Source organism: Biomphalaria glabrata, chromosome 12 (genome assembly GCF_947242115.1).
Source record: "Biomphalaria glabrata chromosome 12, xgBioGlab47.1, whole genome shotgun sequence".
Lineage (NCBI taxonomy): Eukaryota > Metazoa > Mollusca > Gastropoda > Planorbidae > Biomphalaria > Biomphalaria glabrata.
The window spans coordinates 6,597,366-6,612,898 of NC_074722.1; the positions used below are offsets into that span (position 1 = coordinate 6,597,366).

Sequence of the window (15,533 nt, forward strand, 5' to 3'; positions counted from 1 at the left end):
TGACTGTCTTTCTTATAGTATTAAAACCAAGGATTCATCCCAGTGAGAAGGCCTGGGCTTAAGATTGATGAAGGTCACCTAATTATCCAACAAACCTTACACACAGACTATATATATATATAGGTTAAGTGGACTACCTGTTTCCGCTGTCTCATCAACTCCATTCAAGAGCGTCCTCGAGTGTCTCCCCCTAATCACGTGACCCAATGACATCACCAGGTAAATTTTTCCTTCCAAGTTTCTCTAGTATATTTTTTTGTCTACTTAACCGGACTTAGAATTTAAACAAGTTTAGAAACTCAACCCCAACTCTGAAGTCTAGTCACTTCAAAAACAAGTCTCTATTTTTAACAAAGTCCAACTGTACTGTTCCTTGTATCCCCTAAGTAACACATCAGCACATACAGAATAGAAACAAATCTGAACAGAAGTAATGGTTTAATACACCATATATTTATAACGTATCCAGGGGCGTAGCAACTAGGCTGCGATGGGAGTACGTTTCACCGGGCCCCATGACCCAATAGGGGCCCACAGGGGCAGTTGAAAGATAGTCTTTATTTTAAGAAGAAGTACAAGCATTGAGTATCATGATACTATTACTTGGAATAGGGCGTACCAACAGAGGAATGGCTTATCATATATATACCGATACAAACATATTAACTCCTTATAGTTTCTTAAGAAACGGAAATGGGAGAGGTGAAAGATTAAGTTCTTGAATCCGGATTTACAGGTACCCTACTACACCATTGAACGCATCATGTATCCCTGGTTATCCTAACTAAATATCCTTGATTACGCTACCTCTATATCCCTGGCTACATGCATGTATCGAAGTATCCGATCGTTTATTAAATTTACAAGCGAGTTATTTTAAACCAATGAACGATGCTGTCTCATTAGCCTGAACGACTGGATGAGCACATAGATGAGACAAGGACTCTTTACTCTCTTATTAAACATACGTACGTGATTTATAAGATAAGAGACAATATTTTTTTTTTATTAATGAGTTTATAGTGTCTACTTACCACATGAGATTGTTCCAACTGACCAGTTGTAGCTGGCCGCTCTTTTAATCCTTTCGATGTGGCAGAAGTATGTGACGTCACCGGAAATGACGCTCTCTGAGTTCCTTTGTAGTCAACAACGTCAGAGCCAGCTCTTTTCGGGGTGGATCTTTTACCGTCCAGCGAAGTCGCGACATTAACATCAGTTTTATCCAGGACTGATGTCTTCGCCTTTGGACTGGGCAATTCGTCATTGGTCAGTTCAGTGACCATTGATTCTCCGTGTTTATCTTTAGTCAGCAAGTATGATTTTGATGTTTTTTTCGTTGTTGCGTTGTTGTGTGACACTGGACACGCGTCTTTAGGTTTCGTTGTCCGAGGACTCGGGTGGGACACAGTCAAAGGCTTATCACTCTTGAAATGTTGAGATCCGCTACGGGGTCTGGGCGCCCTATCCAGCGGGCCTAATCTCCCTGAACTGTACTTGTGGTGAATGTCTGCTGCAGTTTTCAAGGCACCCTGAACTTTAGCCTTGACCTCCATGACGTCTGGTAGAGAAAATCGCCTCCGGTCAGAAATGTGACCTAGTTCAGGCAGCGCAGACGTCTTGCTTCCGCTCAGAGTTGGGGTTCCACATCGAGACGCCGCCGCTGTGGAAGCCGGGGAGAGACTCTGTGGTCTCTTAAGATGAGGCAGGTCGGAGAACTCGAAATTTGAAAATGGTTTTGAGTCCCCCGAAGAGTAATTGAATGACCATAGCCTTGTGTCCGATGAGCTTCCCGGAGTGAACACGTCGTCCGAAGAGGAGGATAGTCTGCGTCCCAAAGTGTCAACTGACAGTTTTGTCGTCTGATTCGACTCAAGTCTGTCTCTCAGCCTCGAATTCAACTGCGCTACACTCTCGTCTCTGTTTGTCCAATGTTCACGCGCTGAGCTGACGTCAGCGGTAGGTAACGATTTGTGAATGAGATTATCTTCCTCACGCGACGAGCTTTTCCCGCCAATCGGACCGGTTTTGTGTGCGTCGTCTGCCGAAACAGGCACACCGGGAGTGATAGGTGATACTCTCTGACTCATCTCGTCACTATCTATCCCCTGTTTATCTCCTCCCTCGGACAAGTAGTAAGGCTTTTCGTTGGAAATGTTTCTTAACCCTTCTTTGGCCAAACTGTCCAAGTGGCCAGTCGGTTGTCCAGCCCGTGGATTTAGCCTCATGGACAGCTCGTGAGCTTTTAGTTGGTTTCTACCTTTGTTGATGAAGCTCTTAATTTTTTCCTGGCCACTATACAGAGATGATAAAAATCTGCTTTTTGTCCGTTGCTCCGGCAAGGACTGGTCAGTTTCCTGTTGATTAGCTTCCGGAAGAAATCCGGTCCTATCCAGTTCCGTAATAATATTTGCACTAAGTTGACTGTTTTGTTGATTTTGATGCCTTGGTGCTGAATCAAGGTTTTGAAGAGTTACTACATAAGAACCGTCAGCTAAGAAATCCCCCGACTCGGACAAGAGTTGTCTGCCTACTTCTATCAATTCAGAAAACATCTTCGACTTTCGTCTGCGTTCTAAGTTGTCAGATGAACTGTCACGTCTGCTAGGACTTTGAGACAAGGGCATGGAACTCAGCGATTCGCGAGAGTCATCTCCCCTTGCGTCAATCTTACCCATGTTTGTGGAGTCTGTAGAAGTCTCCTGTACGCGATTGTCTTTCAGACGTGAAACTTCTGAAGAATCCTGAACCGATGAATGTGATGACGACATGGAAATATCGACAGGTTCTGCAGTCTTTGTCAATACGTTTGTTGAAGAATTTGTAGATGAGTTTGTAGATGAAATTTCTAGATTAGCGGCTGGTCGTTTGGCGTGGGTGTTATTAGTGTCCAGAGTCGCAGAGAGTAAGTCCGTTGGTGTTCTTCGCGCGTTGTTGCGTTTCAGTGTTAACAGTGAGCCGCTGATGTCGCCGGCAATCTGTAACAGTGGGGAGGAGGCTGAACCATGGGATGTGCTTCCACTGGTGGGCACGAGAGGACCGCTGTCTGAAAGCATCTGAGAGCTCCGTCTAATGACCCGGTAGGAAGCGAAACCAGAAGACGATCTCCTCAAGTCCAGACTGGAAGGGAGGTCACTGTTTGTAGCCAGTGGTCTGGACTGACCAGCCGTGGCGGCCATTTGGTCGATGCTGCTTACACGACTGCTGAGAAGTTCACTGCTGGCACTGACCTCAGGTAGGTCAATGTGTAAAGTGCTGGTGTAACTCTTGCATCTGACCAGTGGCCGGCAGGATGGCGTCGGGCTGATGTGGATGGCGCTGTCATCAGTGGTAGCCTCATGGAATGCTCCCAGGCAGATGGTTATAGTCTTTCGCCTGTCATAGTCACGCACGAGGCGGTCAGTTTTTGGTGTCCAGAATATTGATGTCCTCACATTGACCCCATTACACACTGAAACTGGATCCCCTTCATTGGCAGGCTTGGGGTCAGATGCAAAGTTTTTTAGGATCGCTCGCAATCGTCGTCTCTCGGGGAAACTTCGGCTTTCTCTCAGCTAAACAAGTAAAAACAAAACAAATTATTTTATGATCAGCGAAAGATGTCAGAAAAGTATCTTTAGGGTTAAATGGGTTAAAGTAAAGTAAAAAAAAAAATTACGGATGACGTTTGAGCGTGTTAAGGGGAAGTCATTCATACACACGTCTAATATTTCTAATAGCGCTCATTGAGTCTCTAGGAATTCCTTTTGTTTTTTATTTCCCTAAATTTTCTAACATAATAAACATGAACTTAAATAACACTTTACTTTTGTGTGACAGACACATAACACAAACACAACATTATACCAATTCAATCTTTATATATAAAATAAAAAGCCAGATTGACATAAATTTGAAAATGCCTCAGCGGATATTATTAAGGAAAAAACATGAATTTTGTTTCCATTTCATGGATCTCGATGGTGGCAGGACAAGAGGAACAGAGAAGCAAAAGTGAAGAAAGCGAGGCACAAAAGAGAAAGATATAACAAATAACAATAGAAAGAGAGAGCGAACGAAAGAAAAAGAGAGATGAAAAGAACTAGAAAGAAAGAGAATGAGAAAGAGAAAGAAGAAAAGATAGAGAAAGAGAAGGAGAGAGAGAAAGAGAAAGAGAGGGAAAGAAATAGAAAGAGAGAAACAAAAAAGAAAGAGAAAGAAAGAAAGAGCGAAAGAGAAAGAGAGAGAGAGAAAGAGAGAGTATGCCTGAGAGAAAGATGGAGAAAGAGAGATAGAAAGAAAGAAAAAGAGAGAGAGAGAGAAAGAACTAGAAAGAAAAGGGAAAGAGATAGAAATATAAAGAGAGAGAGAGAAATAGAAAGAAAGAAATAGAGAAACAGAGAGACTTTCCCGTCCTTCTTGCTACACATTCTTCATTGAACTGCAGGATCAAAAAACAGTGGGACTCCACATATATACAGCCATATATCTCAATACTGTAAGATTTAATTTCTTTTTTTTTCGATATCAAACAAAATCTTAAAAATGTTAATTGATGTTGTTGTTGTTTTTTTTTTGTTTATTGATTCATGTTTTGTTAGCAGTACTGGATAGTTGTACAAAGTTTCAACTTGATCCGAGAATGGGAAGTGGACGACATAACGTGTCCAAAATTGGTACAAGACAGACAGACAGACAGACAGAGTGAATTGATATACGCTTTGTAATGAAGAGTGCTTCTAAACCGTAAACGAATCTGTACATTTTTGTGTTTGCGCCTAACCTTATGCCATAATCAGCCATTGTTGTCGGTTGTGTCAATATAACGTTTTAACAGTTTGACTAACTTTGGTGATCTGAGTTCCGGGCAAACACCAAGCCAGATCTGACATCTGTCAAACATCTAATGGCCGAACAGCTCCTTGGTGTTGGTGACCTTATCTCCACTTGTCTAGGAGTTTAAAAGGTCACTTCACCAAACAGGACCTTATTGTTAGCCGCGTACCTGTCAGTTTGTAAGAATACAGAGAAAAACAAACCAGCTAGCGCGCAAATATAATCTCTAACACTTTAACGATCACGTGATTAAAGTTAACCAATTGACATGTTGAACAATATACGACACCGGCTCCAGATATATACATATATATTAATTCTTTTTATTGCTTCATGTTTTGTTAAGTACAATAAATAATTGTGTACAGTTCAACTTGATCCGAGAATTGGTGTGGGAGAAATAACGTCTTCAAAATCTGTACCAGACTGACAGAGTGAGGTAGTATAAGCTTTGTAAAAAAAAAATAATCTTGATACCAACATCATAACTTCACAAGTTGTCTACCCTGGCGACAGTTATAAACAAATAGTTGGAATGTAAATAGCAGAATTTTCAGAGTTGCTAAAAAGATCAACTCAGGCGTGAGTTTGCCCTTCACTGGCATAGAGGAAAACAGCTGATAGCAAATGGCTTCCGAAAAAAAAGACAGCCTGGCACATATTTAAGATTAAACGATAATCCCTTGCCGAAGACAGGCTAAACAACTAAAATAATTAAATAGACCCCTGAGGACAACGACGTCTATGAAGCTTTATCTGCATGAAACATGGCAAACTATGCATATATATTATCAGAGTGTGTGTATGTATGTGCTTGTATGTTTGTTTGTCACAAAAAAATTGACATTTTAATCGACAGCCATTCTACCCACGGCATCTACCAAAAATTGTCAGCTATACCGGTAGTTGTCCTAGAAGCCGTCCTGTGTCAAACTGACATTCTGCCAGGAACAGTTCACTGTCCGCTGTACCAGATTCAGTTGAATGTCATATATATCTAGATCTCTTTTATACCATGCCATTTCTTTGTTCAGACTTTTGTAAAGTGTTCCATTGGGCTACAAGCACTGTACAGTCATCTAGAAAGTTCGACATAAAATGTCTAGAAGACATGTTCAGCCTAAGCCTATTCATGTCTTGGCGGTTGTACTTTCATTCAAGATACAACTGTCGCCCTTATCTGTATGTATGTGTGTCTATCCGTACAGATTGTGTTTCTCTTTGCCTCTGTGCTATTGACACGTATATTGTCCCATTTAGACGTTTTATTTACAGCTTTCAGAACTGCATGTGGTCTTGTCTATTCGTACATGTCTGTTCCCACCATTTCAACGTACCAGTGACCAATCGTAGGACCTTTAGTAGATGTCACATTGTCACGTGGTGGGAAAAAAAAGGTTTAAAAAAATGAACGTCGAAATACTGGATTGGTATTTTGAAACAAAAACAACAACTTTCTCTCTCACTAGCCGAATTTAAAAATCATAATAAATGGCCAGTTTGATGTTCCGTATAGGAGATTTCCGTACAAGGAGGCAAATCCATAAATGCTTGAAATCGAAAATTCCTCTTGACCTTCACCTTTGAACGCTATTAGGTGTATCCGGTGTATATCACACTGAGTTGTATTGCTAGAGGCGTCAACAGGATCTTAAACATGAAAATGTATAGGGTTGGTGAAGACTGATCTCGTAGACATATTCCTATCACCTATCACTTAGTCTGTAGGACCGTCGGTGCACCACACATGATCTGTCAACCGTCTTTCTCCATTCCTCTCTGTCCTTTACGTTGATTAGAATTTCGGGCCTAGCCATTCTTTGATGCTGTCTTCCCATTGTTTTCTCTGTCTTCCTCTTCTTCTTGGTACTGATCCCTGAAGCAAGGTCTTTGGGAGCCCTGGGGACCTTGGGATGTTGCCCTAGAGTTTGAGTTTACATTTTTTGACAGATTATCGTGGGGTCCGATTGCTGCATTAATCTTGTTTCTAATCTTTTCATTCGTGATGCGGTCTTTGTAAGTATTATAAATGGAAATGCTATGAATAACTATCAGTTCATTGTATACATAGGAATATTAACAATGAGTAATAGTGGTACTGCAAAGTATAACCTGCAACATGTTCAGATAATTCCTCAGTGGATATTATTAAGATAAAAAAATGAATTTTGTTACTTTAAATTTGTTGTGAACATCTCTTGTACATTTTATAAATATATTTGACTTTGGTTCCAGCCTTTTGTTATGTTAGTAATCGTCAGTTCCAACAAATAACTATTAAACTAAATGTTTTATATCCATACCTACAGTCAGCATACGTTTCCTGCTTTTATGATTCTATTTACAGAAGAGTTAGTTCTACAATGTCTTAATGACCTGAACTCGACATAAAAAAAAAACGAAGTTTACCCATAATACATTAACTCTTTCAGATAATGTGACAGTAATATCGCCCTGCTGTCGTCTGCTCCTATTGACGGTCTCAAAGAGTCCCGGTGGCTCTTCAAACCCCAAAAAATTAAAGTCACTGACGTCATGAGCGGCCTGTCCGGGATCGATGACAAGTTCTTGTCAAAAGTGAAATGGTTGTCTTCATTCGCGAATCAAGGACAAGGTCATAAAGAAACGGCAAACGAACTTGGATTATCAGAATGGATAAGTGAGAACAAAATAAACCAACTCGAGAGATAGTTCTAGACTTCTAGTGATATTGGTAGAATCCAACTGTAAAGGTCAGATATATTGAACCTTACTAGATCTACACTTATACTGCACGGTCTGGTCAGTAATAGAATCAATTCAACGAGATAAAATCAGATATTCATGTATTGCACTGAGGGACGGATTTAGGGCAGGGCAGGCGGGGCTACAGCCCAGAGTCATCCACAAAAAGGGGCCTCCAGAAAGATTTTAAAAGTCACCTATGATCTTACTCTCTACAAGCTCAAAAACATACAAAATATGCATTTTTTTTCTTTTTACAAAATTACATTTTTAATAATTGTAACTTTTTTTTAAAAAGTAGTACATTTACAAACACTCATTTCTTTCTTCTAAAATATGGCAAGCTATTAGTTAAAAAGTGATTCCTTATTAAATCTTTCCAAACAAAAGTGTAGGAGGGGGCGCAGGGGGGGCCTCTACAAATACTCTGCACCGGGACCTCCACATATTTAATCCGGCCCTGACTGAACAATTGATTATACCAATATACACAGCTTCGTCAGCAGTAGAAATAGAATCAATTCAACTTGATGGGACGGATGTACAGGACTGGTACTAAAGTAGATTGGTTGTTTGTTTTTTAAACAAGAAAAGAATTTTTAAAAAAGATGACCAATGAACTGAACTACATCATTTAAAATTAAATATGTATGATTGGTGAATGACTCAATCAGGGCCCACTGCGTGTAAATATATTCTATCCATTGAACAATCAGCCTAGCTAGGCATTAAATTATTTAGACAAATAAATGGTCTAACATTGCTAAGGGGGCATCACTTTCATGGTTGTCTTAGTGTGTGTGGTGCGTGTGTGTGTGTGTGCGCGCGCGACACCCTGAGAGTCCTTGGCTAATCATTCTAAATTTGGATGCCCTGATTTCTTCATAGCAATGGTGCGTGAATTTCATGGAGGCTTGCTAGCGTTCATGACAACGACAACTTCTCGGAGTTTTTGTTTCTGTCAGAAATGAAATGAAGCAACACTGTTCTACACAACATTCAGAGCTATGCTTCCAGATGCCTCCTGGGAAGAAGGCGTTGGAGTACACTCCCTTTGACGCAGATCTGTTCAACAATCAAAGACTTAAGCGAAAACCAAACCTCGTTATATCGTGGGAGAAAGGTTTTGATCAAAATTTGTTCAGGATTTGGATGTTATGTTTTGTGATTAACTAACACTTTAGACGACGTTGTGCCATTAAAGACAGAAAGGAATGAAAGTTTAGCATAGTGCCACTTTAAAATGTTTGTTTGTAAAATGTTTTCCATATTTCGGATGTTCCTTCAGAGTTGAAGATAATTTACTTCCTAGTTCAAACCTCCCGCACGACGACGGGGGATGGGAGCGGGCAGGGTTTGAACCCGGGACCATCGATAAGTCCGAACGATAGTCCAGCGCGCAAACCGCACGACCAGGCAGCCATTTTAAGACAGAACTAGATGACAGTTTCAACAGTTTGGCTCATGACTAATCAAGTACATTACTAATGTTTAGGTAACGATGTGTACCAAGACGCTTGTGTCAGAATACTCGCTGCTATCTGTAAGGAAATGCTATGTGTAAGGAGGAACTGCATGTAAGAAGACGCTATTCGTAAGGAGACTTTGTATGTAAGGAAACGTTGTGTAAGAAGACACATGTTAGCGCCATGTTTAAGCAGACATTACTTGAAAAGGGAACTAAGACCGTTAGGAGTTATAAGGTCTCACTATACGTGTATTGATTTCTAAATAGAGGGTGACAGTCGTGTGCTGGGGAACAAGCATATATACACACACTCAATGGAACGTGACACACCCTGAGATAAGATGTGTCACAGACTGATACATTAGTTACGACAGACCGGGGGGTAGCGTGTCGATAACAGCTTTGTTTGTGATGGGAGGAATGTATCAACAAGTTGTCACTAGAGCGCAGGTCATGTCATATATGCATGTTTGTGTCAAGTGTCAGAGAAAAAGTGTCAGAAAGAGAAAAGAGTCAGAAGAGAAACAGGGCTGGAAAGAGAAAGACATTTAGAAAGAGAGAGAGGGAGAGAGAGAGCGCGTGCGAGCGCAAGAGAGAGAGAGAGAGAGAGGGATCACTATGTCTGAATTGGGAACTTAAAGCACTGAAAAGAGAAACAATGTCTGCTATTCTCACCCATCCACCCTTCTACGAGATAGAGCCAACCAGGGCTTCACTTTCACCTTCACCTATCCCTTGGTCTGTTGTACCGTTGGGGCACCACACAAGATTTGTCGATCGTCTTTCTCCATTCGTGGGCAAAGAACATAATAAAACCTAACATTGATACTGTAATTTAATGGTTGTTCCAAATCGCGACACCTAAGTGAAACGGTAATCTAGTGATTACACTGAGGTGGACTTCACGGACAAATCTTCTCCTGCAGAAGCAGCCCTTGCAGTACGAGGTCCCTGGCCTTGTGGCGGGACATTTTATTGTGCAAATTCGTTGATAAGATCATTGTAGTCCATTTTTTTTAGGCTAGTTGACAAAGTTACAATTTTTATAATTGACACTTAATCTCCGCTTAGCTAGTACTGTCTCTCTATATAAAACAAAAGTAATTAATTTACTACTATGGATAAATTAATTGGCCCATTTTTTATTGATTCGTGTGTTGAAAGGGAAAATAAATAAATGTGCAAAGTTTCAACTTGATTCGAGAATGGGAAGTGGGAGAAACAATCTGTTCAAAATTTGTTTCTGGAACAGACAGAGACGGACAGAGTTGATAAAAGTTTTATAAAAATCTTCTCACTCATAAAATACTTTTGACGGAGAATAGATTTTTTTTAAAACTTCTTTAGAAATGAATAGATGGCTGCCTGATCGTGCGGTTTGCACGCTGGACTGTCGTTCAGATTTATCGATGGTCCCGGGTTCAAACCCTGCCCGCTCCCATCCCCCGTCGTCCTGCGGGAGGTTTGGACTAGGAAGTAATTATCTTCAACTCTGAAGGAACATCCGAAACATGTAAAACATTTTACAAAAACATATTCTTAGTCCAAACCTCATGCAGAACTTCAGGAGATGGCGGTGGGCAGTATTCGAACCTGAGACTATCTTGTTGACAGTCTGGAGCACATACCACACGACCAGCAACACTAGGGGCACAGAGTGGGGTGACTAAGTGTACAGTACAAATGAACCATTGAATGAAGACAAATTACTTGTACAGATCAGTCTATATACTCACTATATTTTTCTTTAAATACTGAACTGAATAGTATCAAAACGTCTCAAGCAAGACTTAAACCCTCATTTGAAATGAAACAATACTTACTTTCAATTACTTTAAAAGTCCAAACATTCAAGAGAAATCACTCCGTTAGGGAATCGACTGTTTAGTTAGAGAATATCGAATCTACCACAGAACCACGATCTACATAAGTCTGAACATTCTTCACGTGGTTCAGGTATCTCTCTACGGTTCAGTCCAATGTGGAGTCTTTCTTTCTATGGATATATCTACGTACGTTTGTCTATACTAGAAAGCCAGCTTTTATTAAGCCTACAAACTGGTGCATTATGCACAAGTTCAATACGTGTTATTGACGGGCCAAAAAGTCATACACTTAAAAATCTAGCAGACGACAAAGAAACATGTCACTGTTTTGATTGGCTGCCTAGCAGACGACAGAACTTCCAATTGATTTTTGTTCGAAATAAGATCGAACCTGGGTATTCCCAGTCCACCAGAGCATTAGATAAATTATATTTAAGTTCAATGTACAGATAATAATAGGTTTAGAGAAAATATAAATATTGATTTTTTTTCTTATTTTGTAAAGTCACTCTTATTGTTGACTTCTTTGTTTCAGCAATGAAGCTTTTAAAAAAAAAAATTTGTAAATATCAAAACTATTATATGAAAGTTTTTCTTTCTTAAGTTAATTTTATTTAAACTTTTGAACGACATTTAATAAAGAGCTCACAGCTCAGCAGCAATAAAGCTGGCTAGAAGAAGAAGAAGAACGACATTTAAAAAAAAAATAAAAAAAAATAAGGAGATCTCCCTAAGAGACCTGTCGAGTGGTAACTATGTCGGTATGTACCTCCTGACAGCAGATCCAGTCTAATTCTGCAGCCGTATTAATTAACTCACGCGAAAATTTGAATATAAGCTTGAAGTCCTCCTTTTACGAATAAAATAAATATAATTTGTTATTAAAGATATTTACAGGACTTCTGTATTGGTGTAGAACTATACAAGATGCTAATGAAATTGCAGGATGTAACTGGATTTTCAAGCAATCTCTCATCGCGCTTAAATACGTTGTTCTCTCTCGGCTCGCCATTCGATAGTCACACGTGTTTCCGTTTCCGTCTTTGTCCATTCAACATCCGGTTAACTCTTTCATTCCCGGCAAATGCAATAGTATACATAAGCCAACACACACACACACACACAGACACGCCATTAGCAAGGCATATTCGTCATGATGTTAAAGTCACCCTTTTCTATGACGGGGATGTCTTGTAGTTAACATAATGACCAACAGTTTTTACAAAGCTTGTATTAGCTCACTCCGTCTGTCTGTCTGTCTGGGTGAATTCTTCTACACTTTTACCCTACTTTCCATTCTTGGGTCAAATAGAAATGTTGCACAGTTACACATTGTTGATGACAACACATAAGTCAATCAAAATATTAACCAGTTAGCTAATCAACTAGTGATAATCAATTGATTTTGGTTTGTATAGAAAAGGGAGACAAAACTTGCAATATTGAGAAATATGGCAGCTATTGAACTTTAAAAAAAAAAAATATATTTTTTACACTTTGTTGTTTTTTTTCCCCCACAAAATGTCAAATGTATTAGAGCTAAGTCTTTACAACACTGAAAACAAAAGCACAAGCATAGCCAATTATATTTTGAAACTCATAGTATTTACATTAATTAGTGGAATGTTTGAATTAAAGTGTTGTTTTTTTTCCGAAATCAACATTCCGGATGTACCGTAAGAACACTAAATTGGAGGAATGAGACAATTTTGTAACATGTGTTTAGCCCCTTTGACTACTGAAAAAGTTTGTTTATGCAAAAACATTTCGACCATATTAAAGTTTGTTTTAGGAGATTTTTAAAACTTTCTGTAAACAACAGGTAAAGGGTAACGAAGGATGACGGTAGCCCAATGACGGAGTGTCGAGAATTTAAAATAACGATTTCATATAGGAGGGCACCAAATAAAAGTTTAACTGATTAACGTTTACATTTTAAAACCAGTTCTGCTTTAAAGAAAAATCCATTCAAGAAATTTAATAGCGACTCTGGAGGTCACTAAAATGTATATATATATATATATATATATATATATATATATATATATAAATCATTTTAGGGAGAAAGCTAATTATCATGGACAATCTTGCATCAATTATACATAATACACTGAACCATAATCTTCAAATACAAAAGCAAAATTTAATAAAATACTCAGAAAGACACAAAGATAAAGGTACATTCCTCGTCCCATATGCTAGGACAAATTTGCACAAATACTCATTCTTCCCTAGTGCTATTAGAGCATGGAATGGGTTGCCTGAGCTAGCCAGGGCTTGTAATGTGGCCAAAGGTTTTAAGCTTTCGATCTTTTCACAATAGTTAGCAGGTCGTCATGGGCTCCGATCGCTACAGTAACCCTGTCTCTGATTTCTTGGTTTGTGATGCGGTCCTTGAATGTGATACAAGATCTACGGGGCTCGCAAAGACCTTCCTTCAGGGAACAGTGCCAGGGAAAAGAAGAAGAGGCAGACAGAAAAAGCGATGGGAGGACAACATTAAAGAATGTACAGGCCTGCCATTGAGAGAGGCTCTAAAGAAGGCCAAAAAAAAAGGGAGGAATGGAGAAAGACGGTCGACAAATCTTGCCTGGTGCCCCAACGGTCCAACAGACTAAGGGATAGGTAAAGGTATGTAAAGGTAAGCCACGAAAACCAGTGACTTGGCAGAATTTAAGTCATTGGTTAATATGCATGACTAAATGCATGACGCGTAGGACGTAATCATCTTCTTTTTTGAAGTAACGTCTGTATTATATAAGAAGGGAGTTAATAATCATGTTGAACAATCTTATCTTCTTATCTTTTCTTATAAAATACAGATTTTAATAAAAAAAAAAAGAAGATAATAAAGTCCTTCGCGTATTCCTAGGTCAATGTAGTCATTCATGTTAATCAATGACTTCAATTCTGGTTTTCCTGACAGACTCAGTAAAGTAGGAATGGACCTCATTCACCAATCGTAAACAAACTACATTTAGCCACGTGGTTCTCTATATTTTCTCTATAATCCATGCAATCCATAAAGGCTGTCACGTAATACGTTGTTTTTCCATTGTTTTATCAATATTGTCACGTGGCTAAATGTTGTTTGTTTACGATTGGTGAATGAGGTCCATTGCTACTTTACTTTTAAGCATTCTACTTTTAAGGCTAGTCAAATGTGAATATTCGTTTGTTATGAATCTCACTGCTCTATTTTGTGTCTGTTTCAGTTTCCTAATGTTTTCATGAGTTGAGGGGTCCCAAACAGAGGATGCATATTCTATTATTGGCCAAATCAAGGTTAAATAACATTTTGATTAATTAGATTTGTAGAAAGAGAAATTGAATAATTATCTTGGAAATCTTGTAGGGAGAGAGTTAATAATCAACTTGGGCAATCTTGTATGGGGATATTTGATCACTTTAGGGAGAGAGTTAATCATGTTGGGTAGTCTTGTAGATAGAGTGCTAATCATCTTCAGTAATCATTTAATATTCTTCTGGACAGATTTTTGCTGCTGAGCTGTAAGATTTTTTTGCAGCTGCTCAGTTTTCATGAATCAAAGTTGTTACAAATATATATTTTTTTTTTTGGTCGTCTGCTGGAAGGCTTTTAACTAGTTTTAACTAGAGTTATCGCTGGTGTTTCTATTTGTTTTGAAATCAAGCAGGCAAAATGATACAGCTTACAGCAACCTCTCAATAAACTATAAGTCAAGACACACACACACACACAGACAGACAAGGAATAATTTAAAAAAAAAATCAATGATCAATTTATCACTTGAACTATGACCAACTTTAATACTAACCTATATAATTTCATAATGTTGGGGCTCTGAATATTTACATCGTGTGATTTGACCTACTTATGACTATAAATAGATATTACTAATATTAGATCACGTTTGTCAGAAGCTGCCATGTGCTTTTGTTCCATTACAACAGGGGTTCTCAACCTGTGGCGGGTCGATTGACGATTTGCCAGGGGTCGCTTCAGACCATCGAAAATAAGGATTGTTATTGTCTATTCTTCTATTGCTGTATGTGTGTGTGTGCGGGGGTCGCGGAAGGGTGGGGGATTGTAAAAAGGGGTCGCCGAGCATAAAAGGCTGAGAACCGCTGCATTACAACAATATGAATAATACGAAGACTAGAATTTGAATTTGAGCAGTATGTCGAGGTTAAAAGAAAAGTTGTCTCAATAATTGAAAAAACTTAGAACACGTATTGACTAGTCCAGCATTTCCAAACGTGTGTTTCACGTACGCATAGGGGTACTGCCCATTTCGTATGTTCAGTTTCTGTGTGGATTTGCGCTTTAAATAACACATTTTAAATTACTTTTTTTAATATATATATTTGAGCATTTCTGAATGTAAGTCTTTATTGATTGAAGCTACTATTTATTATACTACTTACCATCAGTCGGAGACTGGCTTCACTGAGGCCTTGATATTTCTCCCAATCCATCAAGTCTTCTTTTTAAAGTCCTGCATTACTGTCCACCTACGTCCATTGTTTTTATTATATCTGATCACAACTTGCGAAGTAGGCCTATCAACAATTTGTGTGAAAGGTCTTACACGAATTGTGTTCGGACTACAATATCCATATCAACAAAGAAAATATATCCACTTCTGTATCTTTTACGGTGGAGCATTCATCCAAAGTTGGCAGCTATCCGAAGTTCGACTTGTATTAATTTAGTCGAT

General features: G+C 39.0%; 1 protein-coding gene across 4 annotated transcripts in view; it reads right to left on the bottom strand.

The window, feature by feature from the left end:
* Positions 1-15,306, bottom strand: part of LOC106051420 (uncharacterized) — a 187,175-nt gene extending 171,869 nt beyond the window's left edge. For all 4 annotated transcript variants that reach the window (XM_056007179.1, XM_056007178.1, XM_056007177.1 and 1 more), the window contains exons 1-2: positions 15,241-15,306; positions 1,035-3,554 (exon numbers count right to left, since the gene is read on the bottom strand). In XM_056007179.1, the coding sequence (XP_055863154.1) occupies positions 1,035-3,554; positions 15,241-15,291 (2,571 nt within the window). In that variant the 5' untranslated portion in view covers positions 15,292-15,306. The remainder of the gene's footprint in view (positions 1-1,034; positions 3,555-15,240) is intronic.
* Positions 15,307-15,533: the final 227 nt, after the last annotated feature.